The sequence below is a fragment of the Falco naumanni genome, chromosome 10 (assembly GCF_017639655.2).
Source record: "Falco naumanni isolate bFalNau1 chromosome 10, bFalNau1.pat, whole genome shotgun sequence".
Lineage (NCBI taxonomy): Eukaryota > Metazoa > Chordata > Aves > Falconiformes > Falconidae > Falco > Falco naumanni.
In genome coordinates this window covers 2,617,750-2,634,494 of record NC_054063.1, presented here as the reverse complement: position 1 = coordinate 2,634,494, position 16,745 = coordinate 2,617,750, and the positions used below count along the sequence as shown (strand labels likewise).

At 37.9% G+C, this 16,745-nt stretch overlaps 1 protein-coding gene across 1 annotated transcript in view; it reads left to right on the top strand.

Annotated features, from left to right (window-relative positions):
* Nucleotides 1–16,745, top strand: part of LOC121094779 (mucin-5AC-like) — a 72,135-nt gene that overhangs the window by 28,556 nt on the left and 26,834 nt on the right. The window contains exons 5-28 of the mRNA XM_040608847.1: nt 357–471; nt 919–1,009; nt 1,409–1,521; nt 2,016–2,232; nt 2,601–2,726; nt 3,740–3,857; nt 4,703–4,841; nt 5,316–5,426; nt 5,832–5,901; nt 6,681–6,818; nt 6,902–7,066; nt 7,820–7,914; nt 8,873–8,999; nt 9,556–9,811; nt 10,465–10,514; nt 11,128–11,228; nt 11,357–11,508; nt 12,054–12,192; nt 12,294–12,407; nt 12,739–12,918; nt 13,424–13,663; nt 14,268–14,424; nt 15,000–15,128; nt 15,464–15,605. Of these exons, the coding sequence (XP_040464781.1) occupies nt 357–471; nt 919–1,009; nt 1,409–1,521; nt 2,016–2,232; nt 2,601–2,726; nt 3,740–3,857; nt 4,703–4,841; nt 5,316–5,426; nt 5,832–5,901; nt 6,681–6,818; nt 6,902–7,066; nt 7,820–7,914; nt 8,873–8,999; nt 9,556–9,811; nt 10,465–10,514; nt 11,128–11,228; nt 11,357–11,508; nt 12,054–12,192; nt 12,294–12,407; nt 12,739–12,918; nt 13,424–13,663; nt 14,268–14,424; nt 15,000–15,128; nt 15,464–15,605 (3,285 nt within the window). The remainder of the gene's footprint in view (nt 1–356; nt 472–918; nt 1,010–1,408; nt 1,522–2,015; nt 2,233–2,600; nt 2,727–3,739; nt 3,858–4,702; nt 4,842–5,315; nt 5,427–5,831; nt 5,902–6,680; nt 6,819–6,901; nt 7,067–7,819; nt 7,915–8,872; nt 9,000–9,555; nt 9,812–10,464; nt 10,515–11,127; nt 11,229–11,356; nt 11,509–12,053; nt 12,193–12,293; nt 12,408–12,738; nt 12,919–13,423; nt 13,664–14,267; nt 14,425–14,999; nt 15,129–15,463; nt 15,606–16,745) is intronic.

Sequence of the window (16,745 nt, the reverse complement as noted above, 5' to 3'; positions counted from 1 at the left end):
ACTGCCTGCAAAACAGAACCTCCCAGCACTTTTTTGAACAACACAACCAAAGACACATGCCAACATTTTACCTAGTAAAAATTTTTACCTAAAAGAATTTACCTGGTAAAACACCATTAACAGAAAGAGCCAAAAGGAACAGCAGGGAAAGCAAGGTCATTCTATTTGCACAAGAAGCAATTGCATAGGGAACAGCCAAAATGTTACCACCTTGTGTTGGCTGTATTTAGTTACTGCTCTAATTTCCCCACCTATGCATGCTGATGCTTCTCAAAGAGAATGAGAAAGGATATCAGTGTGGCTGTTCAATGGATATTCTGTCCCTACCCCCACTGAATTAAGTGATCTTTCTCTAGGGTTCAGATGCCCTACAGCCATATGGGAGTCTTGATAGAGAGAAGTAACAGCTATCTGAAAGTGTCTGCCAAGTTAGGACTGACCTTCCTTTGGAATGAAGAGGACGCCCTCCTGGTAAGAAAACATTCAAAACATGGCAGAAAGGTGGATTTTGAAATTAGTCTGTTTACATCTTTGCAGTCTTAACCAGCCAGCAGGCGCTAGTTACATTTGGATTTGTGTCCATTTTTAGCATATTGTTCTGTCTTCCAGTCTTTCCTCAATTTCCCTTTTTTTTCCCCCAAGCTCAGCTCAGGATCAATAAAGCCCCAGTTACCACGTTCCCACCTCACAGTGTACTCGTCAGATTCCAGACCTGGCAATGCAGTAGAATAAGACCAAGTTTTTCTTGTTGGTCACTGACCTTGGCAATGGTGCCTACCTTGTTACCACGTGACTCACTCTGCACAGCATACATACGCCAAATTCTAAGTACATAAGCAATATCGATCTAGGCTGTGTCCCTAACCGTCAAGGCTGACATTACTATGAACCTAAGCTCCCTTTCCTCATTTCTTTTAGGTGGAACTAGATACGAAATACGCCAATCAAACTTGTGGACTTTGTGGGGACTTCAATGGAATTCCAATCAGCAATGAATTTATTTCAGAGAGTAAGTAATAAAAAGCATCATTATTAAGTATTGGCACTTTGTTTTTCTTTCTTTAGCAGTATACTGTAACGTGGGTTGTGGGTTGTATTAACTGCAAAACTAGTGATACTTCTTCATGTATTTCTATGATGTCAGTTATGTATAGAGTAGGCTTTGAGGTGTATTAGGCTGCTTCCATCGCTGTTAGATCTTTTAAGATGTGCCACATGCAACTATCTATGCGTTTCCAATAGTTAGGATCCAGTTCCTTGTATACATTCCCCATCTCCTTTTGCCTTTCATATTAGAGTGATAACCACTGTTCATGTCATAGCAGGAAGTGTCACAAAAGAAAATATCTCTGTGCAAAAGCCAGTAAACCAGTAAATTTTATTCTAATATTTGGACTGCTTTTCACAGAGACAAAACTGACACCCATACAGTTTGGGAACAGGCAGAAGATGGATGGACCCACAGAGCAGTGTGATGATCATATTTCTCCTGGTGTTACAGTGAACTGCTCAGCTGAATTTGTAAGAACCTCTCTCTCAAAATTATTTTTCTCAATATAAATTACATTATCCCTCTCTTTGGAGAAAAGTTAGAATTGGAAAAAATATAGCACAAATATGACTGAACTATAGGTCTGGAAAAGGTTTTTTCTAGATTTTTTTTCTTATTCTTCGCTAAAGTGAATGCTAGAAAGTTGCATTCCCCTTCCAAGAGAAGACTGGATATTTTCATGAAAGAGAAATTCACTGAGGATGTCAATATAAAGAAACTGTATAATGCTTGGGAAGTCACCGGAGCTGAAAGTAACTCAAGATATAGAGGGATATGGGAGGTAATCAAAGGAGTTCCACATGTACTTGCCCTATTGTTATACTTTGCCTTAAACATCTGCATATGGCTACCATTGGACAGTTTTGGGACCAGGTGGACCTTTGGTTTGTTCTGCTACATGCCTTAAATAATTAGTTTCATATTTTCTAAACACTTGTTTTACATTCTTTATTTTCCCTCCTAGGCTTCTATCTGTGAGACAGTATTAACCAGTAAAGCCTTTACAAGCTGTAATGCACTTGTGAGTGTTCAGGACTACATTGAAACTTGCATACAAGACCTATGCCACTGTGATAGCTCTATGGCTGACTTCTGCATGTGCAACACCTTTGCTGAATACTCCCGGCAGTGTGCTCATGCAGGTGGACAGCCTCTGAACTGGAGAACCTCAGAACTGTGTCGTAAGTATCTTGGGAAGGGACCTTCATCTGTGCTTACTAGACTTTCTTCTGTGCTTACTACCCATATCTAATAAACTTCAAGTAAATGATTTTTTTTTTTTTTCCTGAAGAAGACAGCTGTTTAAAGGTGCATGTCATTTTCATGAAATTACAGTTCTAACCTGAGCATACTCAAGACTTTAGGAATATGGAAGTTTAGAGGATTTCACATTACTAAGCAGTTTTGATATATATAGAACGTGTTGTAGCCTCCACCTGGATCAGGATTCCCCCATTATATCTTGACAGAAAGCATCCTAAATTGCAAATACTGTTTTCTCAACATGTCAAAGAAAAAGTCAGCATTATAACACTCTTTCTGCTTTCAGCAAAATCATGTCCTTTCAACATGCAATACAAGGAGTGTGGCTCCCCTTGCTCTGACACATGCAGCAACCCAGAACGATCTGCACTTTGCGAAGATCATTGTACAGACGGCTGCGTCTGTCCTCCAGGCAAGCTTGTTTCCTGCCCTTTTCTCATACCCAGACCCTCTACAACACTTACCTGTATACATGGAATAACTTTCCTGCACTGTATCGTTCTCCTCACATTGTCACTGTTATAATCATCAAAGTATGCACCATTTCTATTCAGATTACTAAAAATGCCCTTTTAAACAACAAACATGCCTGAGATATGTACATAATGACTGAACTGAGAATAAGATACTTTGCTCCTAACAATAAAGGGAAGTATTCTATTCCCAGCATCCATATCCAGTTCCAGCAAAGTACATAATGTTTAACCACATTTTGCCCACAATAACAAGTCTGGTGTCAGCAAAAATGTGTCTGGTTCCCCAGTTTACACAACCCTCCCTGTCCAGTACTGCGTGCCTAAACAAGGACCTGAGAGAGCACTAGGCTGTGGGTAAAATCTGGTGCTTCAGAGAATTATGCATGAGAACTGAGTATCAGTACAAGACATACAATGCAAATATGTTCTTGTGCACACTTACTTCTGGGGCTGAGAACTGTTGCTGTTGCGAGTGACTGCATGGTAGGACCTTCACCCCTTGCAGCACTTCTGCACATCCTCCATGACATCTCACAGAATTCACTATCACTTGTTTCTCTAATAGCATTGACTTCTCTCAGATAATCTTCTGCCTTTGGGTATAAAAATATTTACTGTACAAACATGTCCCTGTGCAGTCTTACAAACAGTTAATCTATTCCAACTCATTATCTATTAATGTTAATTCTACTTCCATTCTAATGAAGTCCATAACAGTCAGGTATTTCCCTAGAGCTCTTTTGATCACCCTAAGATTTTAGATAGGCTTTAAAGGAATATAGCCCTTCAATCCCTACAAAACTTACATCCTATTATTTTAAAGTACTTTCTATTAATTTTCTGTGTTACAGAGAAGAAATGGAACATGCTTTCAGGCATCTGCCAGATATATGTACAAAAGCAGGTTCTGCCATGTACAGAATGAGTAACAGACCATTTCTTTCCCTAGGAATGGTATTTGATGACATTAATGGTGCTGGCTGCATTCCCCGTGAGCAATGCCACTGTACCTATGAAGGTGAAACTTATGCTCCTGGTGTCTCCTTCTCATCTAAATGCAGATCATGGTAATGTAGTCCCTTTCTCATACTTCTCTTTTTAGGTGCATTACTTGAACATTTGGAAGACAGGGAAAAATTACCAAATTCCTGTAAAAAAGAAATGGGACTACTTATCAATTGAAGTTTTCTTGATTACGTGTTTTTAGAAGACGTTTATCTCTGTTTTCTCCTCACACTTGGAAGTAAAAATTGGGGTTTAGATATAGGTACTGCAATTTCAAGACCAATCAATTAAAGGAGGCTATTCAATTCAGTTACTGAAGATATTTAAAAATGTGAATTACTGTGTTAGGTCCTTTGCAGCACTACAGTGTAATACTAGGGTGCTCATGTAAATACTATGGAGGATGTGACATTTAGGGACACGTTGCATTAGACAGAGTGGAAGATCACATCTGAGATGTGTGTTTGACAGATATGACACATATTTTTTCAGCATCATTATAATTACTGAAGTATTATTGCATAAGCATATGCAAATGCACCCATCTACCCATGAATACAAGAACCACAAACATGCATGCTATTTTCCAAGAAATACCTAACATGTTTGAAACTTAAGCCACACTGATGGAGATGAGGGACAATCCTTTGTATGCAGCAGAATGGAAGCCAGGTTCATCAGGACTGAATTCTGTCCAAACACTGGAAATGAACAGCAATATGTAAAAGAATATCACTAAAAAAATATGCCTGCCCCATACTTATTCTGAGATTTCAAAGCAATGTTGCTTTCTTTGACAGTATGATCAATGCTTCAAGAGGAAAAATAAGGCATCAGCTGTCTTATTGTCTCTTATTTTACTTATACTTGTACTATTCAAGTGCACTGAATGCCTTCTTCATTTCAGTACCTGTGTGGGAGGTGAATGGTCTTGTGTCACCCAGTCATGCCCCGGGACTTGCAGTATTGAAGGAGGCTCCCACATTTCAACATTTGATGAGAAACATTATTCCTTCTTTGGAGACTGTAGCTACGTTTTAACCAAGGTAAAAATTAGTCACAATCCTTGCTAAAGCAATTTACTAAAGGAAAATGGTTGGGGTTTTTTTGGATTAAAAATACTGGCTATCATATCAACTTCCTGAAACACAGAGGGTCAACACGGAACCTTAAATGGATTTCAGGGGGCTTTCTGTTAGAGTTATACTAAATGAACATGCTGCAGTAGTTTTGTGTTCTTTGATCATTGTTTTAGGATTGCAGAGTTTTTAGGTTCCATGAAACCATCTCCATGCTTCCCACTAGTTCTTTAATTAAATATTAGCTGTCTGGTGTTTTATAACTGCTTCTTTCTGGTGACTGTATACATATATGTAAGAAGATATGAACAGTAAGAAAAGGAATAAACAATATTTTAAGACTCACTTTACTAAAAAACGTCATTTGAGTGTGAGCCTTTTTAACATAACAATATTTTAATATAACAAATCCTTTTAACGACATATTTTGTTATCTTCTAGCTCTGTGACAGCAATGAATTTACTGTTCTGGGAGATATCCACAAGTGTGGCCTGACTGACACTGAGACATGCCTCAAGGGCATCGCCATCAGCCTAAGTGGGGGACAAACTGTAAGTCAAAAATGAAGGCACCTAACATTCTGCAGGGATGTTTTCAAAGCTTAATAGACAAACGACACATAACAGCACAGACAGGAAATCTGCATGATTTTTTTGTTTTATCTCATTTGAACATTATTCAAAGAAAAATTAAGAATAGAGTAGGTCCATCGGAAGTCAAGATCTTATTAATTTTCTATCATTTAGTTGTCTTTGGTCTTTTGCTTGTTTGTTTTGACAGTCAATGGACCACATTAATAAAGATTAAAGAAATAGTATAGAAATATATAGAACATCATCACAGGATCCCTCCACTTTTTTTTCCTTTATCCTGAACAATACCAGATGGAAAACATTTGGAAAGTGTTTAATCTTCCCTAAATATGCTTGATAAACATTGCCTTTTCTTTTGGGCAGAACATTGTGATCCAGCCTTCTGGCAGTGTATTTGTGAATATGATCTACACACAGCTCCCATTTTCTGCAGGTAAGTTTCTTTGGAAGACTTCTGTAATGTTTCTAATTTTTTACTATGAAACGTTATTACACAGGTTAATCTAAAGCCAAATTTCACCTTTGGTCACCTTTGCAGCAAACCCTAGGTATTCCAATAGAGCATAGTCACTCATTTTGAAAGTAATAGGATTTGCCTGTTCAACTCTTATAATTTTAGCAAAATTATGGTCTAATTTTAGCAAGATCTGATGAGATGGAGAATTAATTCAAGCAAATAGTATCATTGCACACGTCCAGATCCAAATATTGCCCTAAAAGGGGAAAGAAAAATTCTGATTCACAACAGGAGTCCAATATCTTCAGTTTAGTTCCCTGTGTTCCCTCTGTCCCTTTGCTTGGTACACATTCATCACTGGAGATTTTCTCTCATGCCAGTTCTCAGATATTACTGCATCTGAAAATAAAGCAAACCTTGAAAAGACAGAATAGGTCCAGGTAGAAGTCTACCACTAAATCATGGTGTATCATTTTGGTCAAGCAAAGGTGCTGTTTTAAATAGCAACAGAAGTGTGTGTTCTTCCCCTTATTTTAAAACACCTGACAGGAAGTGGAGGTGTTTTATATATTTGTTGTTTAGGGTAAAGACAGCCTGCTTTGGTGCTGGATTTGAAATCCTATATGAATGATTTTCCCCTCAGTTCTTCAGAAATTAGGATCATATCAAACACAGCTGTAGAATCCCTCTATATAATGAACAGTTATTTCAACTGCTTATCTCACATGAAATGATATATGTTCTTATGTCCCTAGCGAATGTCACCATCTTCAGACCATCATCTTTCTTCATCATTCTGCAAACAAGCTTTGGTCTTCAGCTACAGGTTCAGCTTGTTCCTCTCATGCAACTTTTTATAGACTTGGACCCATCGCATAAAGGGCAGACCTGTGGTAAGTGATCTTATCACAACAATGCCTTCCCCAGTATACTTCGCTCTGAAGGAGATTTTCACAGCCCATCTGCTTCCTTTCAGGTCTCTGTGGTAACTTCAATGACGTGCAGACAGATGATTTCAAAACCACCAGTGGTGTAATAGAGGGTACTTCAGCAGCCTTTGGCAATACTTGGAAAACTCGGGCTGATTGTCATGATGCCCAAAACACCTTTGAGAACCCCTGTACTCTCAGCATACAGAATGGTAAGCTCAGCATACAGTAACCTCTTCTAGTCTCTTTTAGGATGGAAAGGAGGAATAAGCTGATCAACCACCCAGCACTGAACCAAAATAGCAGTGGACAGCTTGCACAGACACTATTTTCCTCAGTTGACACTAGAAGGCTTCAACTGATAAATAATGACTAGGAAAATATTTTGGATCTTTAAAAATATTGCTTTGGATAAAGAAAACAAGTAGTTTGCCAGCTTATTTAAGGGAAACTGCAACCATCAGCCTATTGGGGATCGATTCCTAGGAAAGAGTGTTTGCCATATAGGAAAAAAGCTGTGCATAGTCTCACTGAAGGCTGGACTTAGTGTGGTCCTTCCACTGTTAAACTGAGAACCAGACTTAAAATTCAGAGCTTCATGGCTCTCAGGTTCTATTTCAGCCAATGAAATATGTAATTTTTGAGCATTCACAAGCCCCTCTTCCGATTTCTGAGATGTACTAGCATATTTTTATTCACAATGTGAACCTTCTTTGTCAAAATTCAGCTAAGGATGTGTTAGTTTATTCCATGACAACTACCATAGATTAAGAGCATTCAGTTTATGAAGATTCGTGTTTCTGTATAGAGGAAGTGAAAGGCTGTTTGTGTTCCAGCAAATGCAGAGCTGAATTCTACTGCAGAGTAAGCTTCTACAATTTCCCTGCAGGAACTATAGTTACATTGAGACAAGAGTTTAGACAATGAAGAACAATAGACATTCTTCTCATGTTTTCAATTCACAGACCAGTATGCTCAGCATTGGTGTGGACTGCTCTCTGATGCCATGGGACCTTTTGCTGAATGTCATTCGACAGTGAATCCAGAAGTTTACCAGAAGGTACTTGGCTCTTAACTTTTTCCCATTTAAAAGAAAAAGACTCAGATCAAGAGTTACTGACACCTGAGAGAATAATTTGCTAATTGGAAGGAGATGCATTCATGATAGTTCTTTTCAAGCCAGGGGTTCGTTTTTATATCCCCTTCATAATAATTACTTCTTTGTAAAAGTATCTTCATTTTCATTCCCAGGAGGATAAACTTACAGGTATATTCCTGCTGCACCTATTTTTAGGTATTAACTGGAGTCCTTATCAGGTCTTTAGTCAGAATCTTAACTAGCACTTTGCCCAGCTGCTCTGAACTGCTCTCTGAAGGCTTTTGGATAGTTCCAAGGGCAAGGCAAGAAACGTGTGTAAGAAGCAGCAAAGAGATTTAGATAAGGTGCAAACAAAAATGTTCCAAGAATTCAAGGCGATGAAGCTCTGGAACAGAGTGCCTGGGGACTTTACAAAGTCTCCCTGTTATTGAAAATCTGCAAGATTATGCTCACCAAACATCTTCCGGAATGACAACATTATAGTGACCTTGCCCAGCACTGCAACACATTAAATGACTTCTTGTTTTCTTCATTCCTCTGATGCAGAGAGCCCAAACTCCTGAGCCTAAGCCCTAAAAGCTGGGTGGCATCAAATACCCTCTACTTGTTCTAAGTATATATGACACAGTGACTACAACCTGGAAGTAGCTGGGAAACCTACCAGCACCTGAAAAAGTAAAAAAGAACAAGAAAAAGAAAAAATAGTTTAAAATTGCCAGACTCTAATTACTCTCTCTCCTTGCAAAGCATCTTTTTTGGAAGTACTCAATGAAATCTTCAAATGAAAACCAGGCATATGTTTGCTTATGCATATGAATTACACTCACTTTTAGCTCTAACAAACATGGCACTAAAAAGTCTAGAGCACCATGGCTTTGACACAACAATCCGATGATCATCTGTCATCCTCTGTCCCTAGAACTGCATGTTTGACACATGTAACTGTGAGAAGAGTGAGGACTGCATGTGTGCTGCCCTTTCCAGCTATGTCAGGGCCTGTGCTGCTAAAGGAGTTTTCCTCACTGGATGGAGAAACAAAGCCTGCAGTAAGTTCTACATCCCTTTGCATCTTGAAAATGACCGTCCAGAGGCCCCACACAGTAGCTTTCAGGGATTCGCACAGTAAATTGTGCTAAACTGTGTTTTAAGTATAGCATTGACTCAAGCATTTGAGGAGGAAGGGAATACCATAAAAGACAAGCAGTAAGCAGGGAGGAATAGAAAAAAAAGGCTTTGTTAAACTGCTTGCTCAGAAGCAGCAGAAGCAACATGGACCTCACCTGTCTTGCAACAGGAGTAAAATAAGTAGGATGTTTCTCAATTTACTTTGGAAAAAAAAATAGCAATGAAGAAAAAACATGACATGCATTAATATAATTGAACTTTTTTCTTTTTTCAACCTGGGCAAAACATTTGTACCTGTGACACATTTATAGGGGAATATTCTGCTCTAGTGGTACAAAAAGAAAAAATTACACTATTGAGGATATCAGTAAAGCACGTGTACATACATTGCCATGTTTATCATATATAAGAACTGCATTTATACCTACATCGATTCTTAAATAAACTACAAATGTAACTCACTTTTTCGTTCTCAAGCAAAATACACCACCTTGTGTCCGAAATCCTTGAAGTACACTTACAATGTCGATTCCTGTCAACCCACCTGCCGGTCTCTGAGTGAGCCTGATGTCACGTGCAGCATCAAGTTTGTTCCAGTTGACGGCTGCACCTGCATGAATGGAACCTACATGGATGAAAATGGCAAATGTGTACCTGCTTCTAGCTGTCCTTGTTACTACAAAGGAATGCCTCTGTCTTCTGGAGAAGTTATTCATGATAATGGTGTTGTCTGGTAAGAGATTTGTAAAGAAAAGAATGAGATTGGATATAGGCAGTCGTGAAACCACATACACATTAGGCAACCTATTCAAATCGAATGCATTTCTCTCCCCAATAATTTCAATAGAACAAATCACAGATCCTTAAAAATTGTTATGACTATCCATGTTTGGAAGACTGTACTTAGGCTACTGTAGGAATTCAACAAACCATACTGTGGTGGGCTAGCCTTGGCTATAACAGCCAAACTCCCACCCAGTCACTCCCTCCGTCCCTCTCTTCCCACCTCACATACTTTCTTTTATCCATATATTCCTTCACGATATATACTTTTCTTATCCATGACTGTGCAAGACTTATTCCATGGTAAAAGATGCTTGATAATCCCATTTCAGATTTTTCCCATTATAAATGGAATCTGAACTATTCTGAGGGACAGTTTTTAATGAGGCAAATGGTCAGAGAAAACCTGTCTTTATACAGAACATACTTGTATTTTTATCTGCTCTAATATTTTATAGTTTTGAATAGTACAAGCTATTCTGATAAAAAACACATTTTCTCTGTTTTGTCACATGGTAATTGTTCATTATTTCAAATTCATTAGGAAACAAGCTGAAACTTTACAAGGAAAAGCACAAACATATCTATTCTCTTTTTTTATAGCACTTGCACCTATGGAAAGCTGAGCTGCATTGGAGAGAAACCCGAACCAGGTAACATATCACTTAAGATTTTCTTTAATTCTCCCTTTCCATCTTTATTCTTTTCAGTTCTGTCTTTTTTTGTCATAATGATGCAAATTGTAAAAGTCTGAAATCAGTCAAGAAAATGAACAGATGACTTCTGTAATTTAGAGGATACCCCAAAATATAAAGAAATATTGTCTTACCTTTCAGATAGCTGAAAAAAGTTATAACTTCCTGGGTTACCCAGGGGTAAAAAATACTTGGTCACCTCAGTAAATGTGAGGAGAAAAACATCGACAATATAAATAAAGTAAAAATACTAAAAACCTAAGAAAACTACAAAGTAAGCCAAGATCTTAGTTTTCCTGTTTTTTTAAATATTTTTGCTGAAAGGAAGTGTTTCACTAAGCTAACTAAACATGAATTCCTACAAGCAGTCCACACATAAGCACAAAAAACAGATGAGCATGACTTCAAAACAATACTCATTTTCTCTTTCTGGTCAAATGCATGATATTAAGGTACACATACCTCACAAAGGAGTCTTTAGGGTTTTTTTTCCTTCACTCTGCAGTAAGGAAACATGAAGAATTAAATACATGGTTGAACTCACATCTCTCATGGCTTTTCTCTCTTTCAGTCTGTGCACATCCCATGGTCTATATTGATTGTGGCAATGCCACTGCAGATGTGGTAGGAGCAGAATGCCAGAAGAGCTGTCAGACTCTAGATATGGAATGTGTAAGCATAGCCTCTTTATACCCAGTTGAAAGCATATTCAACTGGACATCTTTTACAATTGCCAGCTGCAGCTGGACTCTTCTATCAAGGAAAGGCTTCGAGTTATGTTTTTTATGTGGTTCTTACAGTACAGAACTCAGTGTATCTCTGGATGCGTATGTCCTCATAATCAAGTGTTAGATGGCAAAGGTGGCTGTATAGCTCCAGAAGACTGTCCATGTATTCACAATGGGATTTCCTACAGTCCAGGAGAATCAGTCAGAGTTGGCTGTAACAACTGGTAAGAGCATACTGAAAAATAATATTTCTGAGTATCTGAAAAGAAATAGTTGAAGCTCTAGGTGAATTACAGCATTTCACTCTAGCAGTGTCAATATTTATAGGAAGTGATCCCACGTAAGATGATCCACTTAGTACCCAAAAAGCAAGGTCTGTCTGTTTTTTACAATGGCACACAGCAGAGAAATTGCAATTGGTCAGAAGAACAATATGGTTTGGATGTTGTCATATTCATTCAAGCAAGAAAGCTCTTTTCCTCACAGGCAATCCTTACATTTCCATACATTCAACAAGATTTGGAAATGTGAAAGATTTGAAGTATTTTCTAACTCAAGCTATGCATGACATCATGAAGTAACACAGTCTTTGGGTAAATCCCAAAGGCTTTTGAGCTATGCTGCATTTCTGAGAATAAGTAAACCTTATTTTTTCATTATAGGTTTAATATTTTTTAAAATCAGATAGATGTACATGCAGGAATGCACATATAGCTATATTATGTGTACGTCTGGTTTTTACATTTGAAGTGCTTTTTGTCTTTTGCAGCACATGCAGAAACAGAAAATGGCACTGCTCTGAGGAACCCTGCCTGGAAACCTGTTCTGTTTATGGAGATGGGCATTATACCACCTTTGATGGCAAACGCTTTGACTTTGAAGGAGACTGTGAATACGTTCTGGTCCAGGTAACAGAGTCCTTCCCAGATTTTAGCACTGTTGAAGTACCTTCCATTTTACATATGACCTTGTAGCATAGTTAACACTGAATATCATTCCTGTGTTTCAGAACTACTGTGGTCAACAAACTATGAACCAGGGAACATTCAGAGTCATCACTGAGAACATTCCATGTGGCACCACAGGAACCACCTGCTCTAAGTCTATTAAAGTTTTCCTGGGGGTAAGTATTTTCTTTAATAAGTTGTACCTCAGGTCTAATGTGCCAGAAGGATGGAACAGGGTGTCCCAGATAGACTGCATCATAGAAGTGTCCTCCAAGACAGTGAAAATGTTACTACGCTTCTTTGTTCACTGCTAACAGTTCTTGTCTCTGCTAGAGAAAGCAAAGGAGGGAATTCCAAAGAGAAATTGCCTATCATGATGTTGTTGAATAAAACAATTATAATGATAACAGAGTTGCTATTTTAATAACAGTTATTGACAATATATAAAACTGTACCCAAGAGGTGACTTTTTAAATCGACCTCTGAGCTTTTCTTTTCCTGTCCTAGAACTTTGAGCTGGTACTCAGTGATGGACGCTCTGATGTCATCCAGAGGGCACCTGGAGGAAAAATGCCATTCCAAATCCGTTCCATGGGCATCTACCTGGTGGTTGACACTACTGTTGGTCTGATACTCATGTGGGACAAGAAAACCAGTATATTCATCAAACTTAGTCCCAGCTTTCAGGTACATTTTAAAATCCAAAACCTGGATAAAACTATTTCTGAAAGATATTCATGTTATCTCCTAAAGAAAAAAATGGAAATTTGGGCTATAACCAGAAGACTGAAAGAGCAGAAATTGCATGTTATTATCCTTGTAGTGTTGACTTAGATTGAGTACTACTTATTCTTCCTCAAATTACATTATTCAACAATGGCGTAACAGTAACCACATCAGTAGCTTTCTTCATGAAAAGCCGCGCTGAAGAGCTATGTTCAGGTTTAGATAAAACTAATTAGCTCAATACTAAGAGCAAAACCCATGAATCTCTTCTGCTTCCTGTCCTTACCCTTCCTAACACAAGTTAGAGACATCTCTTCAAGAAAGGTATTTTACAAAAATACCCAAGCCTGTTACTGAAGAGGACAAGATAATCTTAAATAAGATTAATTCTGAAGGTCTATTACTCACAGTTACTGAGAAACTGTGCCTTACTGATCTCTGTCTTTTTGTGTTTATCCCCATGCAGGGACACGTCTGCGGACTTTGCGGAAACTATGATGGCAATGGAAATAATGACTTCACTACTCGCAGTCAGTCCGTGGTAGGAAATGTGCTGGAGTTTGCCAACAGCTGGAAAGTGTCTTCTAGTTGCCCAAATGCCAATCGTACCAAAGATCCATGCACTGCAAATCCATACAGGAAAGCCTGGGCACAGAAGCAATGCAGCATCATTACCAGTGAAGTGTTTGCAAAGTGTCACTCCGAGGTATGGCAAAAACTTCAGTCTTAATGTAATTTATGGCTCAAGACAACTTAATTTTTATGTGGGACAGCTGAAAAATACAATAAAAAACACTTTGTCATGCTTGACAAGGTGAAATCAAACCAAGTTCCAGGGAGACTGCATAGAAAGTATTTTCACTTTCATTTTCTCAGCTTGTGCCTTGAGCTAGTACACTAAAGAAACGGATAGGTTGTTTTGGTTTTGTTGTTGTTTTTATTAGAAGGAGTAATCACAGATAAATCTCAAGATATGTTTATTTTCTAATGGGATAATGGGATAATTTTCTACTAATATGAATATCATTCTTCTGATATGTATGACTGTGTGCTAGCTTGTAGTAATGCAACTATTAGTTCTGCAAATGTATCTTCAACATCAAATAGTTCTTAGAATTATGACTTATTAGTAATATCTTTATTCTACATTTTCTTCTTAATTTCTCAAAGCATTCTCATGGTTTTCTCTTTTCTTCTCTCTCACACATACAGAGTTGTCAGTTTAAGATATTTTATTCACATTTTTTAGGACAATGAATGCTTTTTCAAAGAGGACAAATGCATGAAAACTCAAATGTTTTCTCCAACAGGTTGAACCAAATGAATATTATCAAGCATGTGTGGATGACGCTTGTGCCTGCGACACTGGAGGAGACTGTGAATGTTTCTGTACAGCAGTAGCTGCCTATGCTCAAGTGTGTAATGAGCGGGACATCTGCATTTCATGGAGGACTCCATCCATTTGTCGTGAGTTTCACCCTACTACATTTTGAAGGGGTCTAGAGGAAAAAAAAAAGGGGGGGGGGGTGCTGAAGAAAAAAAAATGGGACAAAGAAAGAAAGAAGGATGTAACTATATTTGTAAGAGGCATTGCTGTATTCTAAAACCAGCAAAAAAACCCACAAAGCAAGTTGACTAAATCACTGGAAGCCAATCTCTTTTCTTAAAATGAAACTATTGATAGTAACCTGACAAGGGGTGTCACTACTGTCTGATTTACTGGTGAACTATAATATTGTATAACACTCCCACCTGTCTACATCAGGCTCAGTGTAAATAAATATTAGTGCATACTAGCTAAAATCAGTGATTCAATTAATTGATTTTCATGCTTAATGTATAACTCTGTTCTATGTTTTATAACTTTACTGGTGTCAAAAGGTGGTAGAAGTGCAACAATTGTATTAAATTAGAAATAAGACAATATAGCTTTCACCACGTATGTGACTATGCTGCTCCCATGGGATTTTTACCCAGCAAAACTGGAATACTGTAGAGCAAAAAGATCAAAAGTCTTTTTCTGTCATTCCTTCTTCCTCTAGCTCTGTTCTGTGATTACTACAATCCACAAGGGGAATGTGAGTGGCACTACCAGCCATGTGGAGCCCCTTGCATGAAGACCTGCAATAATCCAAGTGGGAAATGCCTTCATGAGTTGAGAGGTTTGGAAGGTAAACATAATTATGCATATCTTATTCTACTTACAAGAAGCTAAAATGCAGTATGATTAACCAAATTCATGTTACTTAGCATATGACATGTTTATATTAGAAATTATAAGAAGAGATTTTCTAATTACTGCCTAATGGCTATGAAATTGTTTGGAGAGAAGATGAGGACAAAATGCTCCAAAGCTTCACGTGCAATCAAAGGAACAGAAGAGAGAGAGTCTGGAAGTCCACTTGCCATATGGGATAGTATAGGGAAAGCAGATATAAGGAGAGTATGGAGTTACTTCTACTTGTGAAAGGCCATGTATCAACATAACTCTCATTTTTTATTGCAGGCTGCTATCCGCAATGTCCAAAGAATAAGCCCTATTTTGATGAGGAAACCATGACTTGTGTTTCTAATTGTGGTTGTTATGAAAATGGAAAAAATTACAAACCAGGAATGCAGATGCCTTCAAAGCAGAATTGTCAATCATGGTAGGATTAGTAAAGATTTTTAAACGTTGAATTTAAAGCTGTGGAACATAATTGATCATGCATTAAGTTTGTTTGCCCACAGGAACTAGGCCACTCAGGCTGCTGAATAACGTCTAACATTCTTCCTTCCCCAGGAAATTAAATGATGACATGGTGAAACATTTTACCATAGAGAGATTAATTTTCTGTTATTCTGTACTCCAATTGAAGTACTTTAAAATTATTATTATTATTATCCTTATTAAATTAAGGAAAAGCAAATTAAAATAATAATAGTTATGAAAATAGCCAGAGAATTTTTATTAAGATAGTCCTACAGTTACTATGTGAAATTACTTAGAAGTTAGTAGGCAACTAATCTTCATTGTTTTGATCTTGTTTCTGTTATTGTCCTGGTACTTCCATATTTGCAACTGTTAGCAAGTATTCTTACACATTCTGTCAGAACCGATGACATGCTGGGACAAGTGCTGCTAAGCCTTCTGTCAAATAGCACAAAGTTAGCAGAACCAGTTGGGAAGCAGTTAACACCTGTACTAAGATACCTTTAGAGTAGCTACACTTGAATACTGTAAGCGGTGCAGTCAGAATGGCAGAGAGCTTAGCGAGAAACTCAGCTGAACTAACCCAAATTTCATAGCATGTTTTGCAGTTCATAGACAGCTTTGCCTGCATCAGCTACATCATTAACAGCACTAAACCTAACCTGTTAAATACATGTCTATATTTACTTGAGTTTGTTCAGCGTACAGATGCCCTTAGTCATTGTAAATAAATATATCAATATTCAGTTCTTAACAGATAATAGATAAATTCCCTTTAAAAACAGAATATATTCCTGCATCTTTTGGAAGTCTGAAATTCGCTGTGTAGACAACCTCAATATCTGTGATACAGTGATGCTTTCTCAAAATTATACATTTACTGCACCTTCCCTTACAAAAAATAACTACCAGTCAGGGAGATAAGAACATTTCAGAACCCCTCCCCACATCGTTGCCCAGCTCCCAAAAGCACCAATAAGGATACTGCATGTTTACTATGCTGACACAGAAAAGCTGCCTTTCTTGCCAGAAAACAGAGTCGTTCTACCTAATCTGAATTTGTACAGGAGAACTGAACATCTAACTCAGAGAAGAT